Here is a 26892-nt window from a genome sequence, read left to right on the forward strand (position 1 = left end):
ATGGTTTCTAAGGGAATTGGGGCACTTATACTATCGCTGTCTTTGAACCTGGTTTACGGAACAGACTTTATCAGATATGTCTATCCAGCCTATAATATAAAAAGTTACGGAGGTAAGTTCATATTTTGTTCTGAAATATTTAAACAAGATGGCTGCAGCTTATTCAACATGAGATAACACCAACAGATGATGGTGACGATTCACTTCAGTCCAACGTGATCATGCGCCAAAATGAAGCGTGATTAAACTTTGTGCTAAAGTTTTGAAAACTGTTGAAAATTTTTCAAAGAGATGACAAAATTCGTCCAGCTTGAAAGTGGAAAACAGAACTAAAACTTCATTCTGAACTAGTTCATATGAAAGCATATGCACCATATGCACCATTGGTTATCAAGGTCTCCAACATTCATTATTGTAGAAGTATTTTGAGAGATCTCTGGACAGGTTCCTTGTGTGGGAAATCATCAAACACCATCTAAGCCTAAACACCTCAAAGCACATTGTCTCATTGTATGAGCATTTGCACTAAAATGATAATTCTACACCAGACATTTATTTATGACATGCACAATGCCTCTAATTGATAAAAGGCAGTCCAACAATACTGTCAATCTTGCTGAAGGGTATCATTCACCTCAAAGTCAAAGGGGTATCAGTTCAAATGTCACCTCAGCAATTGCATATTTGAGTAAACAGTGTAGCACTGTGTAAATGTTACATTGCCAACAGTTTTGCTTTTTTGGATAACCTGTTAAAACTAGGCTCCAGCTGTCAATGGAGATGGATATGAAATAAGAGTCGGGGTAGTCGATACTACCAAAACAGATAAATTGTTCATCCCCACTTGGCAAATTGGTTCCTACAGTTACCTACAAAACAACACTTTAGAAGCAAAATCTGTGTGATATGCTTTAGGACATCTTGAAGATATGAAAGATGTTATTTTAACTTTAATCAACTGGGTTTGCATAATTCCCAATCAAAAAAACAAACTGCCATCAGATTACTTTGTTCAGATGTTGCATGTTAGCACGCAGGCTCTAAAATGCACTAGAATTTCTAGTTTGCTTAGATGATATGCACATAAAATGGACTAAATACAAAAATATCCAAGAATTCTTGATCTAGAATTTGGGAGCTATTTGCTGTTGGAGTTTTTCATTATTACGCCCAGTGAATCTGACAGCAATTTCAACATTGAGTGCAAATTCAGATTAACAATAACGCTGGACCATATGCTGTGCCATTAACTTCCATTCACCCCAGTTCGAGCAATCAGCAAAATCACTTTATCAGGCAGAAATTCCCCTCACCCACCCCCAAAACTGTTAGTTCTATATAAAGTAAAATCTTCTTCGAAGAGATGTAACTGAGTTTTTAAAAAGATCAGTTCAGTAATAGTTACTACTAATGAGCTGATGTGGCCCTGAAAATTACAGATCAAAATCACATATCGTATGTTACACGTTGAATGATGTTACATATCTCCATCATAACTAACAACTAGTTTAACTTTTTTTAAAATTCAAAAAAAGGCATAACGCCTGGACAAACTGATTTCCTTGCAGACAGCAGATTCCTGCCTGTGAATAAGTGTAGCTTCCAGCAGGCATAAGTAAGTAACAATAGTTCCTTGGCAGATTGTCTTTGGAAAATCATGACCAGATTGTCATTTGCAAGGAAATCCGAGCACTCTTTTCATGCAATATAAATTGTTGCCCCCTTTGAAATTTGGCATTCCTATGTCTGAGTTGCAAACAATGTCCATTTGGTTTGTGAGGTATTGCTGAATAATTCTGTATGTTTCAGGCACGTAACAACTTGGTTATTGCAAAATGGAATACAACATGCGTTAAAAATCCATCACTTCTGCATAATTCTATGATCTTCAGAATGAAAAGTATTAATGCTTGAAATGGAACTTTCCCATTTCAGGCATCCTTCTCTGCCAACACACAAATAGAAACACTACATTGAGATGCGGAGCAAGGTTCCTTCTACGTTGCCCAACAATTCAACTCAGAACAACACTGCTCACTAAATCTATTTTGCCCTGATTATACAAATCACTGGAACAAGATTGACAACTTAATGCCTCAAAATTGCCTGGACTCATTTCACATTGGCTCCAAAAGCCAAACAAAAGAAAATCCAATATTTTAGAATAGGCTGGATCTGAATCCAGGTCCAACAGGTGAAGGACTAGTGTGCTATATAAAGAAAGCATTGCATGACTGCAAAATAGCGTTCTGAACCAGAAATACAAGTTAAAATCTGATGTTCAACACAAAACGAGATATGTCGTACAGAATCTAATTATCAATATTTCTTTTGAACATTGCAACAAAATGATGTTGTAATGTTGTCTTACAGTGGGTGTTTGGTAACTTTCACATGTCCAATTGAGCAGTGGTTGGAACGCACAGCTTGCCACAATTGGATAAACTGCTACAGAAATTTGAAAATATTCTGGCAGGAAACCTTTTCTAGAAAGGAAAAATGTTTCTTTAAGAAAACAATTCTCAAGGTAATTGCAGCAAAAGTAATATCACTGAGACTCACACTCTAATTAAGAAGAGAACAGTTAAGCAGCAGCAAAGAATAAATCGTACAAGTCAGAAAAAAGAACAGGAACCTACAAAATCTACAGTAATGTTTGTGTCTGTTACTGATTAATGCATAGTTTTTCTATTTCTCAATCAATTCATTATTCAACTTACAACTAGTTCACTGGTGCAAATGCTACAAGTTGAAGGATTATAATCAACAACTTCTAGCCAAGTAAAATGGCATTACTTTCAACTGTAAATTGAAGCTTCAGTCTGATATTTTCCATATTTAAAGTTAAGATGCAACTTCTAACTTACATGAAAGGTGAAAATCCAAAATCAATTTAAATGAGTTCAATTTAATTAAATTTGTCAAAGTACAAATTTTCAACAATTTAGATTCAGCCTTATGGACCTTACTTTTAAAACAAAGTGTTCTACTGGTCAAATTAAGACCTTTTCAATTTTTTTTTAAATGAGTGGAATAAAAATGTAGCACTCCAACTCAAAGATTGATGCCCTTTCATTTGAAAGGAGTTGCAAAGCATTTGATTTCTGGGAATTTCTGAATTTTCCAACGACAATTTTGCTGGTGCAATATGAAAGTATTACCCTTGCAGTGTGACAGCAGGAAAGGATAATTAATCACGGGAAGGGAAATTTATTATCCAGCTGTTACCTCAAACGTAACGATGACAAATTAGCCAGTTCTATAAAGAGCAAAAATGTATTTCTAAGGCAAACAAATGAGTATATACTCAATTCTGCAGTATTGTTGTTTTGAGTTTTACGAGTACATGTGCCTTCACTGATGATCTAGAGATTCACTGCAGTCTCTTACAATGAAGATTTTAAGATTTACCATAATCACTAACCATTTTCAGCCAAATTCAAATCCAAACTAAAATAATCTTGACAAGTAAAGATTACACCTCACTTCTGTGACACAGAATACTGGATGTAGATTTTTCTTTATCTCAACATCAGTGCGAAAACACCCAGCATAAATCAATTAAAATATTTTGTTTGTTAGATTAGTCCAGTCTTTGCAGGAAAAATAAGTCCGACTTCATATCATTCACCATTATCACCCATGCTCACCCAAATATGCAACTGCCCTTTCCCAACAGTCTCGATTTTAAAATTCTTATTCTTGCTTTGAAATCTCTCCATTATTTCAGTTTTATAGATCTTTGTAAACATCTCCAGCTACACATTTCTCCACTTTTCTTCTATTCATCTAATCCTTGCATATTGATCAGCCTAAATTTTAATCACTCAATCACGTGAGGGTGCCCTCAATTTCCTGGCCACTAAACTTAGGAAAGTGCTCCCTATAATGCTTTATTTCCTAATTCACCTTTCTCCTTTAAAATGCTCCTTTAAACACACGTCTTTAACCAAGCTTCTGGTTAAGCTTGGTAATCTGACGTAATACCTCTTTATGAGGCTTGGGGCCCTAAATGCCCATGTGAAGCAAGCTGGGACACTTAAGTTGAATAAATTAACCCTGCTCAGGTGTTGTCAGCAATTTTGAGAGACTAGGATACGCCCGAGTTGCCAGTGGCTTCACTGTGAACCTTCCCATGAATGTCAAGAAACTGATGGTTTTGTGCCCTGAATACAAATTAACAGTGACACAGTTATTTCAGGCTGCTTTTACACAGCACAAATCCCTGACATGGTTTTGAATCTTGGAGGCCTAGGTAAGGAATAACTGAAACCATGGAGGCTCACTATGCTCATCAGATCACAAATGGCTCATGCAAACTCAAGAACAAAACCTCACCTTCCCTTCTGTCTCTTTGTACTAATCCATTAATTTTCCTTCCCTTTCTTAAATTGATTTTTCTATATCTCATTTAATTCAAATTCACTCTCTCTTCCTCTGTCATTCAGTCCATTTCTTTCCTTTCTTTCAATTTCATTGGCAAGGAGTTAGAATGTTTGTCATGATGTTTGAGCTTCCAGATGCACCACTGACCTCAGACTATTGTTACCAGTTCACATCTTCAAAATTTTATGGTGCAATGTTTAAAACATAAAAGTAATCTGAGGAACGATGAGGGGGGCAATGGAATGATGTATTTTTTTTTCCCCAAATGCACTAATCAAAACAACACCAATGCATAAAAAAAAATCAGATGAACCAGAATTTGCAACATGATTTGGTAAAATTTGCTTATGAATGGACAACCCATCATATGTAACTTTCTGCTTTGTTATACAGAAACTAATTTCAATTATAATTAAATTTAAAAGATAATAATTTTAATTTCAAGTTTTTGTTACTAGTAGGAAACCACAGCAAACAGTTACAGAGGTACAAGATCATGAGAATTACACGTGCAGACATGTAGATGATATTGGCACTTCAATGTCATTAGTTTTTACATGATTCTGTTGATTATCAGTTGCAGCCCCAGAGATGCTAGCATTAACGCCACTTCTCTAAGAATTCTATTAATCTTCCTAAATTACGATGGACAATCAAAGGAAGCCCACCTCCTGCAGAATTTCAACCCTATCTATCTTTAAGAATTTGTCTAAGGATCTTTGAAGTTTACATCAGTCTTATGATATCAAAATGTCTTTTCTTACTCTTGCAAGTTAAGTTGTTCAAAGGATTGAGCGCGGTTTTCACTTACTTGATTCGTTTCAGTAATCCTGCACATCAAATTGAATCACTTATTTTCATCCTGACTTCTTGTGAGCAAAACATGTGGGAGAAGGGGCTAATGAAAGGTGACACTTTCAGTCCAATCTGGTATGAGTTGACTTTCAACAGGTTATTTTTTACCTGATGCAGCGATGCTTATATTATCTAATGAAATATAGGAACCAGTGTTGATATTGTGATACTGAAGTATCCAACAGACATTTATTTCAGATAATTGCGTACAAACATTATATCCACAGGAAGAATGTCTGAGCTACAATTAAACTAATAGTTACAATATAGCAGCATGGTTTCAATAGCACTATGCATCAAGTGATCCAAGATAAGATCGACTATGAGATATTCAAAGCCTCAGATTACATGCTAAAATAGTGATGTCATCTCTTCAAAATTCCCCCCTCAATCATAACACAACATAACCAATGCAACTTATGCTGAAATAATCTGATAACTGTGACAAGCTGACCTTTCACATTTCGACGATCAACCAAAGAGAGGAAATGTTGGAAAACTGGTAAAGGAAGCATTTCCTTTGTACATCTGGATGTCACCAACTTCAGTCTCAAGCTGCACCTGAAGGCCCATCTGACATTCCTCAGAGTTCAGCCAGCTCTATCAAGAGTGGTACCTCTGAGTCAATTGCGGGGATAAACACTGAAGTATCCCACCCAAAGTATATTCTATCCCCTGTTGCCCTTCATACTCCTTCCAGTGGTGTTTATTATGGAGGAATAAAATTGTTACCTGTTTGTTTAGTGTGTTACTTGGAACAGGAGATGCAAATTACAGTTTAAATTTACAGCAACTGAAATGCTCTGAAATTTCTACTGTTTGTTGGACAATCTACAAGCCACATTCATATTGCTAAATGCTTGTTCCTGGATTTTGAAGTTAAGTTTCTGTAAAACTCACTTAAGAACTATTTCCAATCTGTATTACGCTATAACTCAGTTTTTGCCACACTTTAACTGAATCAAATAATTCTACTAGCATAATCTGTTTTACCACACTCTCAATGTTAAACTGAGAAACTCAAAGAACAATGGCATTCCTTCCAATGCTTTTGATGATCATTACTGTACTTCTACAAGGAAAAAAATGCAGATTTAGACATTAACTCATTTTGTTTTTCCTAAACTAGGTAATGAAGTAAACTTCCCTCATTCATTGAGCAATGAAGACAGTGAACACAACAGCAACTCAAAATCTGCAAGTAAGCTATACTCAGTATTTTGACATAGGGCAGTATTGCTTTTTAAAACAGACACAAGCTGAAGTGAACAATGCAAACTTACACTAAATGTCACGGGCATCTTGTTGTTATTGACTGCTCATGTTTTAGACAGTGAAGAACTGAAGAACTATGCACGTGATTCTAATATTTCCTCATATCTGTAAGATCTACTTCCATTCCTAATTCATATTTTCATATCTGAAATGAAAATTCAAATATCAAGGCCATTATAAAACATAAAGCAAATGCCTGTTGTTCACACAAAGCACAAAATCATTTTCATGTTTGATCAATCTTAAAAGAAAATAGAGACCAATTAGGAACCAATGAAGGGCCCAATTGTCAGTATCTAGCTCTGTTCTTAGATGTGTCTATTTGTCAACATATGCCTTTAATAAAAATGCTCTTTATGCCATCATTGCTAACATTAGTGGTCTCAAAATAAAGTTACATGCCCATGACCTTTTGTAGAACAGAGAAGCAGATTTCTAGTTATTTTTTCCAATCCTCCTTAATTATACAAATTATACTACGGGACATGAGTAGTTACTATAATACATTTGCTCTTTTGGAAGAGTTCAATCCTTTGAGGTGTCAATAATAGTTCTATTGGTACACTTGATGATCTCAAAATCCATAATGTATCGGCATGTGAATATCCATTTCAGTCATTTTAAGTCAAGATTTTCAGATCTTTGCAAAATAGGAGTCTCGTACAAGTACGGACATGATAGAATAGGCTTGTGCACACCCCGCACCCACCCAGGTCTTAATCAATCATGTTCCAGTAATCATAACTCTTCGTTGAGTGCATACACTTTCACAGTTTAATTTGTGTTCACCTTTTAATTTCCCAACAGTCTGGCCACTGAATCTATTTTATGTCTGCCACACTAATTAGTCTAGCCTAATTGAGGGAAAACTCCCAGAATCTATAATTCAATGTAAATTAGTAGACACTGAGAAGCACAACTTTGTTTAATCTTCGTTTACTTCTAAAAATGTAGAGGTAGAGGCGCTGCTTCGGTTAAGGGAAAATTAAAGAAACATTTCAAGCAGCCAAAGACTTAGGGGCAGTGGGGTTAGTTTTGGATTACTGTAGCATAGAGCATTACAGACATCAGTCAACGGTTTCAAAATTTTATCGTTTTATGAATCCATCGTCAGGGGTCCGGAAAAAAAATGAAGTAAAATCACCTTACGTTGAAAGTGATGCTCTGATCTATATTGTCAGGACTTTTATGTACTGCAAATGGCTTATTGCTCATTAAAGCCATGGACAAGACAGAATTTGAAGATTTATATCTGAAAGACTGAATCCATCCTGTTTGATGCTTGCTCAAAACTTAATGCTTTCACCTTTGCCTTTCCTACTCCTAACTGAAACTGACAATATGTAGAGTCCCTTGATCCTCAGACCTTCTCCATATTATGGAGAGGCAATGTCCTAGTAATTTTATTGCTAGACTATTAATCCAGAAACTCACCTAATATTTTGGGGAAACGAGTTCAAAACCTGCCATGGCAGATGTTGACATTTGAATTCAATAAAGGGTCTAATGATGATTAAACCATTGTCGATTGTTGGACAAAACCCATCTGGCTCACTACTGTCCTTTAGGGAAAGAAACTCCTATCCTTACCTCGTCTGACCTACGTGTGACTCCAGACTTCAGCAATGTGGTTGATTCTTAATTGCTGCCTGGGCAATTCAGGATGGGCAACAAATACTAGCTTAGCCAAAGGCACCCACATCCCGGGAGTAATTAAAAATTCACTAAAATAATCTGTGACCTTATCACTACCATGACTGAAAAACATTTATGCCTTTGACCTCTTAGATCCAACTTTCCAAGGATATTAGAGGATTAGCAAACTAATAGTAGACAGAGTTTGGATGAGGGGATATTTACAGGATGGCAACCTGTAACCAGAAGAATGCCACAAGGATTAGTGCTGAATAACATTATGGAGAGGAAGAACAGAGGAGCTGAATATTATTTAAATGGATAAAGACTGCAGAAAAATACAGCAAAGGGGAATTTGGGAGTCCTTGTACGTAATTCATGAAAAGCTAACATACAAGTTCAGCAGCTAATAGGGAATGCAAATTAAATCTTGGCCTTTATTTCAAAGGCAATGAATTACACAAATAGACAAGTCATGCTAAAACAAGTCACAGGCTGGATCACACCTAGAATACAATCAACAGTTTGGCTCTCCTTATCCAAAGAAAGATACAATAGCATTAGAGGCAGTCCCGACAAGGTTCATTAGGTTAATCATGGGTATGCAGGGATTGTCTTATGAAGGGCCTGTATTTATTGTAGTTTAGATGAATGAGAGGCAACAAGATTCTCATGGATAACAGTGTGGAGCTGGAGGAGCACAGCAGGGTAGGCAGCATCAGAGGAGCAGGATGGTTGAAGTTTCAGGTCAGGACCCAAACGTCAACTATCCTGTTCCTCTGATGCTGCCTGGCCTGTTGTGCTCCTCCAGCTCCACACTGTGTTATCTCGGACTCCAGCATCGGCAGTTCCTACTATCTTCAAGATTCTTATGGGACTTGACTGGGTCGGTACTCCCCTGTGGAAGAGTCTAGGGCCAGAGTTCAGAGTTAAGGGTCACCCATTTAAGTTAGAGAGGAGGAGGCATTTTTTCTCTCAGATGGCAGCAAATTTATGGAATTCTTTACTGCAGAGTGCTGTAGAGACTGAGTCATTAGGGATCTTCAAAGCTGGGATAGACAGACTTCTACTCAATAAGGGAATTGATGGTTACAGGGAAAATACAGAAGAGTGAAGTTGAGCATTCAGATCAGCCATGATCTCACTAAATAACAAAGTAGGGTCAATGGAATGATAGGCCTATTTCTGCTCCTACATCTTATGGTCTTTTTTTCACTTGACCCCTAAGATCCATCCAACTCATAATGCTCAACCACCTACATCCATGTTGCCCAAATTCCTGCTCACTTGATTTTCACCTACTCACTTTTTTGCAGCCTCTCTTCAAGTTTCCAAACATATCCTCCACACTGTTAAACTTCATGGTCCTGCATGTTTGCCCTTTGCCTGATCTACTATAGTTAATACAGCCTCCGGTCAACTTTACCGCATATTCTGAAAATATATCTTTAGATCCTTCCCTCATGTTACATCTATTACCTCCCTAAAAACCTTATTTTTCAACAGTCGACCTTCCAACTGTTCTTCATATTCGCCACAGTCCTACCAGACCATCAGACTGCTCTCTCTCTCTCTCTCTCTCTCTCTCATTAGAGACGATTGGTGGTGGTTTAACTTGAAGGTCACCACACCTCAGCCAAGGGGAGAGGTTGAGACAGGGATCCTCACATTTTGTTAACTTGGGTGATGCATACTGTAAAACACCTTGGTATACTTGTTATGTTAAAGATTTGTCATTGGTATTAGCTGCTGCTGTTGTTGTTGCCATTTGCTGGCAAGAGTCATACATGGAGTAAAATGATTTCAGCAAGAAATTGGTGGGTGGCAGAGCTCCAGCAACTAATGTCAAAAAATGCTTTTGTAGGTGGAAGAAAATTGGCAAAGAAAAGATTAATCATTAAAACAGTGTCACGTACCTTTAGAAATGATGAATGGATTGATTTGTCAAAATAAGATAAAAACACCATTTAAGAACAACAACTGGATCCAGTTTCAACAAACTAAATTAACAATGCAGGTTTCTTTTTACATAACTGCGCTGCTGTAAATGTCTGTATTATGGGGAAATATTAAGTACTAAAATATTTTTTATTTTTGTAACAAGTCAGGTCAACAGGTTTAATTTTGTAAACAGTGGTCAACAAGATCTTGATTTATACAACATCTATGTTATATACACTGGTGGTTAATGTTTGATAGAGCAAGTCTCCATTGACCACCATAAGAACACACTTTCCCCTACCTAAACTGTCAGAAAAGATGTGCTTTCTTCAGAAATTTTCAGTTCCTGATGTTTTTTGTACATCTTGAAATATTTAATTTAAAAATATGCAATTTAGAGTATAATTGAATTGTTTGTGCTTTTTAATGTTGGTTTTAAGGTACATTGAGAGAAGAAACTATGTATGTATTTAGGCTATCTAAAAATGGAATGCTTTTCATACTCAAAGTTACTGTACAAACAGAACACAAGTTGGGAGGTGATAGTTATTCCCTATCTCAAAGCCAATATAAATAATACCTGTGGTGTTTTACATCCAACCACTGTCTTTCACTCCTTTTTGAAAACCATTGGGGAGTTTAACACGACACACTACTGCAGCAGAATCTGAGCTCGTTACATTGGGTTTCGCAACAGATACTATAACAAAACTCAACCTACTATGGGATGTTGGGGAAAGTCAAAATAAATCAATCACCACTATTTTGCACCCTATTGTTAAAGAGCAATACAAGAGTATTGTAATAGCATGTCAGCTGTCTTGGTAAGACCTAACTCTACCCTGCAGCACCATGAGTAGCTTGAGCTGTTGCCGACTGCTGGTATAGTAAAATATTCTGATCAGACAAGAATTTTTTGAGACGGAAACCATCTTATTTGGCTGTCCGTAGTCACGCCTATATACCCCTGACTCAGACCCCTTCTATCTAATTTGCTCCTTACTTTGATTTGATTTAACTTTGACGTAACCTCAGTTCCTGTCCAAACCTCATTGAGTCTTAAGCCTTATTTGAGGTTCAATGCAAAAGTCACCTTCTTCCACATACAAAATAGTGCTGACTGCAAAAGAAAAATCACACAAAAGCTTTTATCAACTCCAGGATCGATTTACCATGAGAAATAGGAGCATTAGGCCATTCAGCTCATCAGTTCTGCTCCACCATTCAATGAGATCAAGGCTGATCTGATAATCCTCAATTCCACTTTACTGCCTTTTCCCCATAACCCTTGAATCCTGACTCATTTCCCTTTGACAGCTTCACTTTTTTCAAAAGTTCAACTTATCAAGAACTCTGAAGACTGAGACATTTCGGACACAAAGTACTAGCAGAAATCCCCCGTCAACTTCACTTGCTTCGGTGCCACAGAAAATTGTTTCTCGGATCCTCGTCTAAGCTTACAAACTACTCAATAAGCTCATACAAGCCTCTTCAGCCCAATGTGTTCTGTTCTAATGAGCCAATGTCTCTTACAGCCCCAAGTTAACAAAACTGAAAATACCTCCTATAACTTGTGGTTGCAGCCAATAGGGCCAGAATGGAAGATGATTTTCACTTCCCTAAATATTTGGGATAGGTTCAACGGATTTTAAACAAACAGAAGTTCTGACACATGCTCGGCTTGATTTGAGAAGTTTAGCAGAATTGTTTTTCTCAGATTGAACAATCCATCTTCCTTAGAAATTTTTCCACCATAGGATGTCTACCTCCAGTTCTTATTCTCAGCCCATTATAAAAGGTCTTTGGAACAAGTTTTATTTCATTATATCCATCCCTTCAAACAAACCAATTCTTTGACTATGCCATTAATTTGCTTCCCATAACAAATTCATCCATTCTCTCTATATTTCGGGTGATATTTTTCCTTCAATCCCATCTAAACTTCCGACGTCTTACCGTAAATCTATGCCCCCTCGTTACCTAACACCCCCACCAAAGGGAAAAGATTCGTCCTATCTAGACCCAGCATAGTTTTGTACACTTCAAACAGGTCCTCACTCAGGATTCTCTTCTCTGAGGAAAATACTCTCAGCCTATCTAGTCTCTCTGCATAGTTAAAATGCTCCAACCCAGGCAACATCCTGGTGAATAGTCTCTTCTGCAGTCTTTCTAATGCAATAAATTCCTTCTCAATGTGACAACCAGATCTGCACACAGTACTCCGGTTGTCACCCAGCTAATGTCTTGTACAATTCCATCATAACCACTCAGCTCTTGTACTCAATACCTTAACTATTAAGAGCAAGTATCTCATATGCCTTCTTAACCATATTATCTATCTGTCCCATGCTTTCAAGGATCTACGAACATACTCACCAAGGTCTCTCTGATCCTCTGTACATTCTAGCGTCTTATGGTTCATCATGTACTCCCTTGCCTGTAAGGCCTCCTGAAATGTATTACCTCTCACTTTTCAGGATTAAACTTCATCTGCCACTGTCCTGGCCATCTGACCAACCCCTCTTTATTGTCTAAGGTTTTCCTCCTTGCTATGTATTAGTGTGGGTTCTGAGTTTCTTTTGGGCCTGATTATTTAGGCTGCATTATGATCATTTTGTCAGCACATTCTAGCAAGATTAGGAGGATACTTTGATCCAATATCTGTGTTATACCCAAAGAAGAAGCCGAAGCCAGAAATTTTTTTTAACCTAATTCTTTACCCCGATAAAATTTCCACAACTACTTCAATTTCTGCAATACTCTTAGCTTAATTCAAACTGTGCACAAATCAAGACATTATGCGAATTGAGATCATAACTTCTTGTCCTACTAAGTCTGATGCCTGAAGCAATACTGCAAATTAGGTGGACTTGTATTACTATTTTATAACCGTGCTCAAAACTTCTTTTCTAAAAAAAATGATCTGACGAAGATTAGAATGGACAGAACCACTCCCTCTAAAGTACTTCTTTTAATAATATTGTGAAAAATTGTAGATATTCACATATATGCAATCTTTTTCTTTCCCTAAAATAGGCAATGAATTCAAAGGGAATAGTGGACCAAGCGATGAAAACAATAGTGACTCTAATTCAGCAAGTATGTTCTTTTTAATAATAAGTTTCATTCAATATTTACATTAATTACGGTTATGTGAGCTATACAAAATACTTTATTGCTGCTCCTTAAGTTCAAAAATTCAAGTTACAGTCATTGAAGATGGCTTAAAATCTTTATATCAAAATTTTGCATAAAACACAAAAACGTCAGAGCGACAATAATGTTTATTATTATTTTCCAAAATAGGCTATCAAATAAAAGGGAAATACTCATGGAGGATTGATGACAATGGGCAAAATAGCGACTCAAATTCCGCAAGTATGCAAGATTTAAGCTTAATATGCATGACAGGTTTAGTTATCCAAGAAATAAGCACCCTTACACTCACTGATAAAAGCTCCAATTATCAAAGTTTGATAATGAAATCAGAAGAGCTAACTCGAGAAACCCACAACATATTGTCACTCTTGCCATAAATATGACAGTAGCATAGTAGAAGTAATGAAAAATAAGTCAGATCTTTCTTGTTACAGGTCCATAAACCACAACATATAGAAGCAGAATCAGGCCATTCGACTCATCAAGTCTGCTCTGCCATTTGATCAAAGCTAATATGTTTCTTAACCCCATTCTCCTGCCTTCTCCCTGTAACCTTTGATCCCCTTACTGATCAAGAACTTCCGTTTCTGTCTTAAAAATACTCAGTTACTTGCCTCCACAGCTTTTTGTGGCAATGAGTTCCACAAATTCACCAGTTTCTGGCTGAAAAAAAATCATTCTTATATCATCCCAGCATTTCTAGCCACAGGGAGCTGTGGGGGCAGAGTTCATATATAAGGCTAACAGAGATAGATTCTTGATCAGGAGGAGAATCAAGGGTTACAGGCAAGAGCAGGAAAGGAGGCATGAAGATTGTTGGATCAGCCATGATCTTAATAAATGGTGAAGCAGATTTGACGGGTCAAATGGCCTACTCTAGATCCTATTTCTTCTGGTCTCTGGGTGGATTTGTTTGCAGTGAAATGTTACCAAGTATTTTGATGCTTGATTTGCAGTGCCAAAATTCAGGTCCAAACCTGGGTCCTTGCATTTACTCTTCAAATAACATGACCCAATGGAGTCTACGTATACATTTAGAGTTAGGCTGCTAGAAGCAACAGTTGTTCAGATAAAACTGGCTAGCATTGTTTTTCCTGATTCCTTCAGATTTTATTTACCAGGGAGGCAGTAGCCTATTATAGCTGGACTTCTAATCTAGAGACTCAGGTAAAGTTCTGGGGACCAGTGTTCAAATCCCCAATAGCAGATGGTGGAATTTGAATTCAACAAAGGCAATCTGGAATTAAGACTCTATTGGTGACCATGAGACCAATGACAACTGTCAGAAGGAATCCATCGGGTTCACTAACATCCTTTCGGGAAGGAAAATGCTATCCTTTTCTGATCTGGCCTAAACGTGACTATAGACCTGCAGCATTGACTCTTAACTATCCTCTGGGCAATAAATAATTGCCTAGCCAGCGATGTTCACATTCTATCAATGAATCACTGAAAAGGTTTGCAACTGATTGGATTATTTAGAGCAGATGAGCTTGAAGAACCCCTAGATATGTCACGGTAGATGTTAGATGCATTACTCAATTCACCAAAGCATTCACGACACAGGAATTGTATCTTCTGGTGACGTAAATAATAGAATTGAAAAATTACAATAGAGATGGAGAAACAATTCAGGTACTTACACATTACCAATTTAACATACAATGTAAACAAGTTGCTGGAAACTAATCAGTGACACAGCAATTAAATACTTGGACAAATGTCAGTGAATGGTAGATCAAAGTCTGATTGACTGTTTTTAGTGATGTTAAGAGCACGGTGGATTAGGAGATACGATGATGCAAACAGATCAATAAGAAATGACAGAACAGAATCAGAAATAGCTACGTGTTCAGTGTCAGCAACTAGCTGAGAGATAGAAGACAGAGATCAAGGAAATCAGCTCTGTAGCACCACTGATATCAGCAAGTTGGAACGTGGAGGCCATGAATTCACCTATGAGAAACCTAGGCCATGCGTGCCCGCTCAACAAACTTGCTTGTGACTCATCAAAAAATGAATTCTACTGAAAAAAAGTACAACACAAGTACTATTTAAAAGTCCAGACACCTAACATAAAAGTAACCTAGATGACAATTTCCATACAGATTTTCTTGAAGTACAGTCCAGTATTTTTGGAGATGTGGGTGCTGAGTTATCTAACAGGGCAGCAAGTGTTGCTGTATCTTCACAAGGGAGGTGGACAATTTTGTGATCTGTTTCCACAAGGGTGCAACAGGGAGGTTTTGGAGGAGGTGGGGGGGGTGGTGAAGAGAGAGGGAGAGAGGAATCTACAGTGCAGTACTTTTGGGTGTGAAGAGGGGATGGAAATAATCGTATATTGGTTATAGCACAAGTGACCATTCAGGCCATCATCTTTGCAGCAGCAACCGAGACCCATTTCCCCGCCTTTATCTCCAAATATTTCCCCTTCAGGTAATGATCCAATTCATTTTAAAGTCATATTTGAATCTGACTATATAATAATTTCAGATCCCAATGAATTGATCGCAAATTGTTTCTTCTGCTGTTATCACTCCCCTTAAATCAGTGTCCTCTGGTTATCGATCCGTCACCAACGAGAAGCGTTTTTGTCCAGAAACCTCAGCTTCATTAATCTACCTGCCAATACACCAGTAACAGCCCAGTCAATGTTTTGTACATGCTTAACATCCTTGCTGCAAGTATGAAAGCTCTGTACAATGCCAACAATCAAACTGGAGCTCGATTCATCCATACTCCTTGTTAGTGACAGGAGACTGTCTAGAATGTAAGTCAATGCATCCAGCAGCTTGGTAAACGTTATCAATTTTCTCCTGCTAACCACCTCATTGAGGTCCTCTGTGATTGTGCGTTGGCTCTATCTATTCTTTCCTCAGGCCTGGCAGCAGCTCACACAGGCTTAGTGACTCAAACTGCTTTGATCCTAACTCCTCACTAGCCCCTAAAATGCATTCAATGCTGATATCTGAGCAGGTAGCTTCCAGTGTCAGATCAAGTGATGAGGCCTTTTATCAGCATTGTGGCATTACTATTTCTCTTCCTGCTGGGCAGGTGGTAGTTCCTGGATTTCTGAAAACAGAAAATCAAAGAAAAGGGCTGAGTGGAAAACAACAGATCCATGGTCACTCAATAACTACTTATACATCATGCCAGATTTGAACTGGGAGCTCAGAAATAAATGAATATACTGTCATCTTAATATCCATTTGTAGCACAGTCAAGACACAAAGGACACAGATTTAAGGTAATTAGCAAAAGAAACTGAAGTTGCATGAGGAAATCATTGTTTGAAAACTGAATTCGTGATTAAAATTGGAATGCACTACCTGAAAAAGGGAGGTGAACTAGATTCAATTGTGTTGTTCAAAAGAATGTTGTTTAGCACCTGAAGGCAAAGGAATTGCAGGGACGTAGAACACTGTACTAGTTAAGTGAGGCTAGGTAAATTTTTATTCCAGAGAACCAGCTAGGACTCTTTTGATTCTATAATTCTACATGAAAAATTAATAAAAGGTTTCGCTGAATAACTTGCAAAGAAAACAGGGAAGAATAACCATGCTATCCACATGCTCCCTCTGGTTAGCAAAATTCAAGCCACAGTACAAAATAACTTTACACCATAATTTTTACTACTCCCTTTAACCAATCACTTAATAAGCAGTTAACTTCGCCTTGGACCAATATATAAAAACTAATAAACGTGGATAGCAAAGGCTAGAAAGGCGGCATGGTGGTTTGCACTGCTGTCTCACAGCGCCAGGGACCCGGGTTTGATTCCAGCCTCGGGCGACTGTGTAGAGTTTGCACATTCTCCCCGTCTGCATGGGTTTCCTCCCACAATCCAAAGAGGTGCAGGTTAGGTGGACTGGCTATGCTAAATTGCCCATAGCGTCTAGGATGGGAAATGCAGGGATAGGGTAGGGGGTGGGTCTAGGTGGAATGCTCTTCGAAAGGTCAGTGTAGGCCAAATGGCCTGCTTCCACACTGTAAGGGATTCTACGAACACTAAACATAGTATGGCAAAAGCTCATTCCAAATACTTTAAATCATATTTTCTAAGGTTTTGGAGTAGATTTGTAGCTTGGGTTGTGGATGTTGAGGTTGGTTGGCTCGCCGAGAACATCAACGAACCAGCTCAGCAAGCCAACCAACCTCAATCATATTTATATGTCACATTCATTACAATGTAATGAAACAAAATGTTACTTACTTCTAAGATCCTGATTAATACAAGAAATCGTGCATAGGCTAATAGCTTGCAACATCCCTATTTTCAGGACTTGTAATTCCCTGCAGTTTTCTGAAAGTATTTTTCAGCTTCATATCAATTGCTGGTTCTTGACTATGTTCTATCAGGCTTAAATGTTTATACATTACCAACTTTAGTTAAAACTCTTTAAATCTATTTTGTATGTATGGAAAACCTAAACAGAGAGCTAATCCTAGCAACTAAATAAGTTATTTAAATTTAACCCACTTTGTAAACAGAAAATCTATCAACAAAAGGAATGGTTAATAGAGAATAAATTGTTGTGGTACATCTGGCATGAATCAAACATGTTCTCAGTAGTGAAGTCTTCTCTACTCAATAGCTTACTTCGTACAAATTGTCAACATGAATCTGCTATAAATTGTTATCTATCAATTCTCTCAGAGGAATGTCTCATGATCAACTACACGTCTTTCTAATGTCCTTTAATGCCTCCCATCTTCCTGCTCTTATATCTGTACATTTCATGCTTGAACACTTCCAGTCTACTTTCTTCACTTTCACATCCAGCAAACAGCCTTTTTTCAAAATCCTCTCTGGTGTCATCTATGATGATGACCAGTAATACTTTCTTTCCTTGTCCACTTTTGTGACATCCTCCTTCAATGAACTGTGGCATCTAAGAAATAACTTGCATTGATTTGACATTTTGTCAGAGCCTCGGGACATCCGAATGCTCTTCACACCCACTGAAGAACACTTGATGTGTTATCACTTAGATAAATTAGAGGAAAGCTGTAGCCAAGTTGATTTCAGCAAAGTCCCATACAGTGTGAAAAAAAAAATCACAATCTGTTCTCCTCATATTTGTCAAATTGATACAAAAAAAGTCCATGAAATTGCGAAAACTCGAATTCTTGTTTCTCAGAAAGCTTTAGTATAATGTTCGTCTAAAAGGCGTCATCTCCAGCCTCATCATTATGCTTGTAAGGCACAACAATTTCCAGTAGATGTCAGTGTCTAGCAATGGGAACACTGCACAATGTTCTCGCTTTGCCTGCAGGACAAACTAACAACTATTTTTCTATTTGGAATGGGAATTTACTAATTTAGCAGAATTAGTTGCTGACCCCTATCAAGGAGGTATATTTACTCAATTTAATTGCCTATAATTTTGTTCTTAAAAGTTAGTTTGAAGATTGATATGCGAGATCAATCTAATTTCATTTTTAGTTTCTTTTCCTACAATACTAAATAAAGCTTGGTATCCATAGCAATTTCTCAATTCATTCCAATATCTGCTCAGAAATACTTTTTATACCAGTTCAAGTTTCAAAATAAGCCATTTCAAAATCCATGTTGCATTAGCTTTTCTGTGCATACAGTTGCTGCCCTTGAGTTTCTTTGCACCAGTCCTGAGCAGCATAGAGCTTCAAAACAGGTGTCAAAAACATTGAATATAAGTTCACTTGAGATAATGTTGGCACAGGGGGAATTTTTTTTCCATTTTGTTTCAACTCCAGTTATGGAATCTTATGTACCTACAGCACACAAACATTCAGAGATACATTTCCTGTTATTTTTAAAAGATCAGAAAAATAGACATATCTAAACAAACAGAGGCAAAAAAAAATTTGAAATGCTCTACGCTGCCAAGGGAAAAGTATTTTTTTATCGCAACATCTATACACCTAAATTGTCAATAATAACACAAGCACAAAATAGAATCAGCACGTTTACAAAAGGTACTTTATTACCCAGATTAAACACATGGCTATTTATGAACAGTCAGTTGCACACAGTTCACATATAAGTTGATAACTTCTGAGTTTTGAATTCAGCCTATTGAGTGATATGAAAGATTGTACTTGACTAGCATAATTTTCTGTACAATAAACCCATCTCAGAAAGTCATGATGTGTGAAAATACACATTTGTTTACTTTGGCAGGAAAAATAGAAAATCTTAATACTATTCACATGGAGAGTTTGCAGGACTTGGTGGTACAGAGGGATTTCCAGAAAACCAATCATGATAAAAATTAGTATACAGGTATATAGCAAGTGTTCAAAGGCAATAAGAACGTCGGTGCCAATCGAAAGAAGAACCGAATATAGAAATAGGGAAATTTTTTTTACAGTTGTGCAGGGCCTTCAGACCACATCTGCAGTACTGCATACATTTCTGGTTTTCTTCTTTGAAAAGGGTTATAATCGCTTTCATAGTGGTTCTGAAAAGGTTCATTCAACATATTTGAGACGAAGGACCTTTCCTAGGAAGAAAACTTGAACAGACTGGGGTTAAATTCACTTCTAGTTTAAAGGAATGAGAGGTGAACTTATTGAATCATTTACAATCCTGAGGGGAGTCTATCGGGAAGATAGAGAGGATAATCCCTCTTCCAGGGGGAGGCTAGAATCAGAGGACACAGTTTAAGAACAGGAGATCCCCTTTAAGACAGTGACGAGTAAGGAACATTTTCTCTAAGAAGTTTGTTAGTCTATGGAAGACTCCTCCCTAAAAGTAGTAGCAGCTTGGTCACGGAATTTATTCAAAGCTGAGTTAGATGGATTTATGATAGACAAGGAAGTCAAGGGTTTTAGGAACAGACAGGAAACTGGAATTGTAACCACATGAAAACCAGCCACGATTTCGTAAAATGGTGAAGGCGGCCCAAACGGCCAAATAGCCTCTGAATAAAAGGAAAATTGCAAATTGACTCAGCAAAAATCACTGGTGCACATCTTAGTGTTTGGTCATAATCACAAAGGAGCAAAACAAGAATCCTTGAAGAAGCTTGTTTACTCAATGTCACCAATAGGAAAGGGCATGGCTGGACGAGATCTCAGAAGAGACCAATACAGCCTACGAAGCACTAAAATAACCAAAACAGAAATTATACTTGTTTCCTGCTCATCAAAAGCAATCGGTAAATCATTTTGATTAACAGGAACCACCAACGCGTTTCCAACCACACATAAGCAAAAAGCTATTCAATTTTAATAATTTAAAGCTATCATTCACAAAGAAACAAGCTTTTGTTGTCTATATATAATAGACCTGACAATTAAAAGTGTTGCTGGGGTTTATAATTTATAACCATTTTTAAAAACTTATGAAAGTGTTTATTTCAGGTTTTATCTGTTGATTGCAATGTACTTTAAGCAAAAGTGCTTGAAAAAATTCAATGAGGTTAATTTTATCTTTCTATAAACAGGTCATGAAACAAAAGGACAATATTCACAAAGGTCTTCTGAAGAAAATGAACAGAATGGTCATTCCAATTCTGGTACTAAGTAACAAGTCATTTTATTTGTTCTTTCGTAATACAGGCACACTTCAAATTTAGCAATGGGACAAAGACATTTTCTTTGTAATAGTAGTGAATTTGTGCATAATAAATGCAGAATTAAGGGCCATGCACTGTTAACATAAATGCTGAGCATTCAAAACTCAAGGCAAACTGTGAAACTGGACTGAGTTAACCCAGATTGTGAAAAACTAAATGGGTCATTATATTGAGTTCGGAACAGGAGACTACCATCCTTTATCAGTCTGGCATACAGGTGTATCCAGTTGTTATATTACATGGTTGACTTTTAAGTTTCAGTGAAGTGGTCAAGCACGTCAGCCACTCAGTTATAAATGAGTATTTGCTACAGAAATTAGCAATAATATTGGATGGACAGATGAACACCAGCCTTGTCACCATAATAAAGAACTGTAGGTGCTGGGAATCTGAAACAAAAACAAACTCAGGTCTGGCAGCATCTGTGGAGAGAAAGCAGACTTAATGCTAACTCAGTTTTCTCTGCACAGATGCTGCCAGATCTGCTGTGTTTCGCCAGCAATGTCTACCTTGTCACCACAACAGAGAGTGCAGCAATCTCACAGCAGTCAGCCTGGAAAAAGTCTGAGAGCTGGTAACCCGGTTGGGAGACTAGCACACCAGGGTTACAAAAACTAATTCAATGCCTAGTTTAAATCTATTAATTGGAGTAGATAGACAATAGTTACAAGTATATTTAAAATTTCCAAGTGTAAAAATTCATGATAAATTATGCTTCATCAGCAATTTTATGTTTTAATTTAAGGATCTTACTTTTAAGTAGTGCACATTAACAAATACCAAAACTGAAAAGCGAATACATCATTTATTTTGTGTACTTCCCAAACAGGTCAACAGGAGAAGGGACAATACCCAAGAAGATCATCTTCTGAAGAAAATCAACAGAATGGTCAATCTAATTCTGGCAGTGAGCAAAAAATCCTTTTATTTCTGTAGAATAAAGCTGTTCCTTACTGGCTCTTGCAAATTACAAGTTCATCAATGGTGTGAAGAAGTTTTCACTTAATTGCATGGAATAAACATGGAGTTGTGCTAATCAAAGTGTTGACTTCAAATCCTCTTTGGAAGAGTTGCTCTTCAGAAATGCATATTGAAAATAATTCAATGTCTAGCTTAAAATCTATTAATTAGAATAGACAGACAACAGTTACAACATGTATTTAAAATTCCCTTCTGTAAAATCCACAATAGAGACAATTAGTTCCGGGTGAAAGTTTTATTTTCAATTAGAATTATTACTTTTATCATGCAATATTAATAAATGATCAAACTAAAAAAAGGATTCATCATGTTTGATTTTATTGTATATTCAAAATAGGCCAACAGATCAAGGGACAGTATTCAAGGAGATCATCTTCTGAAGAAAATCAACAGAATAGCGATGCCAATTCTACCAGTAAGCTGTGTACTTTTATGCACGAGGCAAATTTATCCTTGTGTTGCATGAAACAAACATGTCAATCAAAATTAATTGACATACCATTTCTGTTATTGACTAACCTCAGGTGATATCATAGAAAACAGGGGCAAAAGTAGGCCCCATGACCTTTCAAGCTTGCGCTGCAATTCATTATGATCAGAGTTGATCCAACTCAGTACGCTGGTCCTGATTTATCTCCACATCTTTTGATCCCTTTAGCCCTGAGAACTATGTCTAATTACTTCTTGAAAAATTCAAAGGTGGAGATTTTAAAACTGCACTCATAACTTCCTTCTATAAAAATTGCGATCAGACAGAAAAAGGTATTGAAAAGTAATACTTAGAATGTGAATGATAAAATGTCAAGTGAAAAACAACAGTTGTGTTTTATTTTTACTAAAACAGGTGATGAAAGTAATGGCCACGATTTAGAAGACATTGTGGAGAACAATAACTCAGATTTTTCTTCCTCTTCTTCCTCCTCCTCCTCCTCTTCTTCAGGTGAGCTGTATGTAATTATCATATGCAGAACAGCAGAGTTTGAAAATACTATCAAGACCATATGAACATGAAAATCTATTTTTAATGCCCTTTCTCTACATATTAACTTGGAATACAGGTCTGATCAGCTATTTCATTTTGGAAACTTGTCAAGATTCGGCTGGTCATTTTGGCAAAAGAATCAATATTCAACCACTTTATATTTCAGTTGTGTTTTGAGCATGGTGTTCAACCATTCAGGAACCACATTTTCTTGCAAACATTGAAAAAGATCAGAGATATGGAAGTAAGACAATTAATACTTCAAAGTAAAATAAATGCAAACAGTCAAAACTAACAGTCTAACTGAAGTTATGAAGCTGCATTAAAAAATTAAAAGAAATTAAGCAAAAAGACAAATATTTTTTGCCAAACATTTTATTTGTATAACATAGGTTTAATGTTTAAAACAATATACAGTAAACAGGCAGGTGCAGTGGGCTGCGAAGAAAAGTTTTTTCAAGAGCAGACACAGAAGGAATCAGACCTGTAAGTGAGTAGTCAAATAAGTCACAGCAAAGTGGTCAGAGTGGCGTTATTTGTGATTGAGATCTGCCTTCATAGTCTCCTGATTTAGAATAATGAATTTCATTTCACATGGATCTCTCTGTACTCAGTGGAAATTTTTACAGATTTTAAAATATTCAGCTAACTACGGAGTTTTTACCACTATTCTCTCCCCATAAAATTCTAATACAAAATAATCATAATGAGACTAAAAGACCCATCTCACTTCTGGCATAGACCAGCTATGGTCATAAATGTGTCAGAACTGAAATATAGTGTATCACCGCCTTATAATGGTTGAGTGTAAAGGTCAGAGTTTCTACCAGACCAGAACAAGACAACTGAGAAATACCTTATTAAAGCTGCAAGATTCCCTATTTCCAGATGCTGAAAGGCCAGCTGATTCAATTGCCTAAGTATGCTCAATGGCATATATCTTTACTGCTTGGGTTCCATGCCTACATCAAGACTTGGACTGTCCTTGGAAAATACACACCTATATAAAAACATATATATTTGTTTCCTTACAAAAGAGGCTATAAGGACATTTAGTTTTCTTTTCCAGGGATGCAAGCACCTCACCTCTTTCCTGCTCACCCGTAATTCCTGCACCCCCCACAACTTCCTAGCGGTGACTGGCCAAATTTCCTGACTCTGACTAGATTTAAATGCCTCAGGTGTACCCCAATTCTGTGAAGACAGGAAAACCACTCCCAACCAAGCCATTAATGTCCACCAGGGTTACTGGCAGAGGAATTCAATTCTTTCCTTCCTAAAATTAGATCTGTCTTAATATAATCAGATCCTATTACTTGTATTCTAACGATAATACATCAACAGATACTCCTGAGCTTTAAAATGATACGTGAAATAATATTTCACCAGCCTTTCTTATCAGAAAGGGAACAGAAGAGCACTTCTTTCCTCGTGACAATGGCTTTGGTCTCCTGAGGTATTTTGTATAGCATAGACAGACAAGTACAAACAAAAAAAACAATAGAATTCAATTCTTGTTGGAATACAACGTATAGTGCACACTAATTGCATTCTAACACAACAACCTGAATGGCATTTATTTATTTTTAACAGAAGAACAGTATGGAGAGCCAGGTCCACCAGGTCCACCTGGATTACCAGGACCAATTGGTCCACCAGGATACCCAGGAAAGCCAGGGTTTGGGCTGCCAGGTCATCCTGGTAAGCCTGGACCACCCGGACCACAAGGACTATCAGCTATTGGAAAACCAGGCGGCCCAGGAGAACCAGGAAAGCCAGGTGTGCCAGGATCTCCTGGCCGAAAAGGGGATAAGGGATCTCAGGGGATGCAAGGACCAAGAGGACCTCCGGGACCTAGTGGACCACCCGGACCAGCTGGGTTATCTGTTATTGGGAAACCAGGACCTAAAGGATCACCAGGTCCTCCAGGAACACTTGGATTTCCTGGAAGAAAAGGGGATCCAGGATACCCTGGTTTACCAGGACCAAAAGGAGATAAAGGGGTTGGAAGTCCAGGACGTCCTGGTGATAAAGGTGCTCCAGGACCACGTGGTCCACAAGGACCACCTGGTCCAGAAGGTAAAGGACTCAAAGGACCCCCAGGTCACAAAGGTGAACCAGGACACAAAGGTGAAAAGGGATCACCAGGGTCCCCTGGACATCCAGGTAAACCAGGCCAAGATGGTCCACCAGGACCACCTGGTAAAGATGGAATTGGGAGGCCTGGAATACAGGGACCACGAGGAGTTCCTGGGATGAAGGGTCACCCTGGTCTGCAAGGTTTGCCAGGTTCACCTGGGTTGCCAGGTGTCGGAAAGCCAGGCCTTCCAGGACTCAAAGGACACCCAGGTTCTCCTGGTTTGACGGGAAAGCCTGGAGATAAAGGATCATCTGGAGAACCTGGACCTCGTGGCCCTGTAGGACCACTTGGGTCACCAGGACCAAAAGGCCCAAAAGGCCCACCAGGTAATGTTGGTGCACCAGGAGAGAAAGGTCATCCAGGACTAAGGGGTCCAGAAGGGCCTTCTGGCCCAAAAGGTGAGCCAGGATCAAAAGGTGAGCAAGGAAAACCCGGGCCTCCAGGAAAGTCAGGTGCAGAGGGTAAAAAAGGAGCACCAGGTCCATCTGGTGAAAAAGGCGATAAAGGGCCTGTTGGGCCACGTGGCAAAGCAGGGAGTCCAGGTCCTCAAGGTCCTCAAGGGCCACAAGGGCCTCCAGGTAAACCTGGAGAGAAAGGACATCCTGGATTACCTGGTTCAGTGGGTCTAACCGGGAGTCCAGGTTCTCCAGGACACCCAGGAGTGAAAGGAGATCCTGGGGTCCCAGGACCACCGGGTCCTCAGAGTAAATTTAATGCAAAAATTATAAAGGGGCCAAGCGGTCCACCTGGACCAAAAGGAGCAATTGGTCCACCAGGCATTCCAGGAGCCCCTGGTCCAGCAGGTCCACCGGGAGAAATTATTATACCAAAAGGAAAATATGCAGGTTATAGTGGTTACATCGATTCAGGTGGCATGGTGAGTCCTGTTCCAGCATTTACAGCCATTCTTTCTCAGCCATATCCTCACAAAGGGCAACCAATAGTGTTTGACAAGATACTGACCAATTCAAATAACAACTATGATTCATCAAAGGGAATTTTCACATGTGAAATATCTGGTATCTACCAATTTTTTTATCATGTACATGTTAAGGAAGCAAATGTTTGGGTGGCATTATATAAAAATGATGAACCTGTAATGTACACGTATGATGAATATACACCACAATACGTTGACCATGCATCAGGAACAGCTATCTTACATTTGGATGAAAATGACAAAGTGTATGTACAATTACCTGCAGAAAAGTCTAATGGTGTGTATTCTTCTGAATATATATATTCATCATTTTCTGGGTTGTTAATAACACCATCATGATGTATGCCAATTTAAAAAGGCAGAGTTGAGAGTTTAAATCTGACCAAGTCAGTTGAGATTATAAGGAAATTTATGAAAAATGGCATAAATATCCAACAAATGTCAGTGCTAAAAAAATAGAAATTTAACAATACTATGTTGATCAAAAAAAATCATAATTGCTGAAGGCAAGATTATTTAATCTCATTGCATTTGTGCAGATCGAACAAATAGTTTCTGATATACTTCTAAAAAAGTCAGTTTTTATATGCATTCTTATATGCAGTCACTGTAAATTTTTGTTTTTAAAGAGTATCTAACGATATCACAGATCATTTTATAATGTCCTCCCACACAATGTTTTTGCCTCAGGGTACTCGCTTTGTTAGCATTCCTGCAAACAATATATGTTAACGTTAAAAGTATGTTACTCGCCACAGGAAATGGCAGTTTTGGTCTGCATTTACATTACAATTGCAGCATCAGTGAAAAGCAGTTTTGAAGTCATAGTGGACATCTGGAAGTCTCATATTAACTTCACTCCAAAATTAGGACAAACCTAAGATTCTCATTACAACTTTAGAGTTGGCATGATGCAAAACTGTTTTGCACAAATGCTAGTTACAATGTAACTACAGCCTCAAGTGTAATCTTAAACTGTACTCATTGTCTTCCAACTAAAATCAGTCTACAATATCTATTTTAATTTACTACTTGA

General features: G+C 37.8%; 1 protein-coding gene across 1 annotated transcript; it reads left to right on the top strand.

The window, feature by feature from the left end:
* LOC109914588 (collagen alpha-1(X) chain-like) lies at positions 1-26195 on the top strand. The gene is made up of 7 exons (XM_048597025.1): positions 1-112; positions 6371-6442; positions 13129-13191; positions 22132-22209; positions 22639-22734; positions 24370-24942; positions 25099-26195. Exons 1-7 carry the CDS (start codon positions 1-3, stop codon positions 26193-26195), a joined length of 2091 nt encoding a protein of 696 aa, XP_048452982.1.
* The last annotated feature ends 697 nt before the right edge of the window (positions 26196-26892 follow it).

Source organism: Rhincodon typus, chromosome 5 (assembly GCF_021869965.1).
Source record: "Rhincodon typus isolate 14 chromosome 5, sRhiTyp1.1, whole genome shotgun sequence".
Lineage (NCBI taxonomy): Eukaryota > Metazoa > Chordata > Chondrichthyes > Orectolobiformes > Rhincodontidae > Rhincodon > Rhincodon typus.

What these genes read in the sequence shown, in the direction of transcription:
- LOC109914588 (XM_048597025.1), top strand. Translation starts at nt 1, where the DNA reads ATGGTTTCTAAGGGAATTGGGGCACTTATACTATCGCTGTCTTTGAAC. An exon ending in TAGCGATGCCAATTCTACCA is followed by an intron (nt 22,210 to 22,638) that starts GTAAGCTGTGTA and finishes TTACTAAAACAG; the next exon opens with GTGATGAAAGTAATGGCCAC. An exon ending in CTCCTCCTCCTCTTCTTCAG is followed by an intron (nt 22,735 to 24,369) that starts GTGAGCTGTATG and finishes TATTTTTAACAG; the next exon opens with AAGAACAGTATGGAGAGCCA.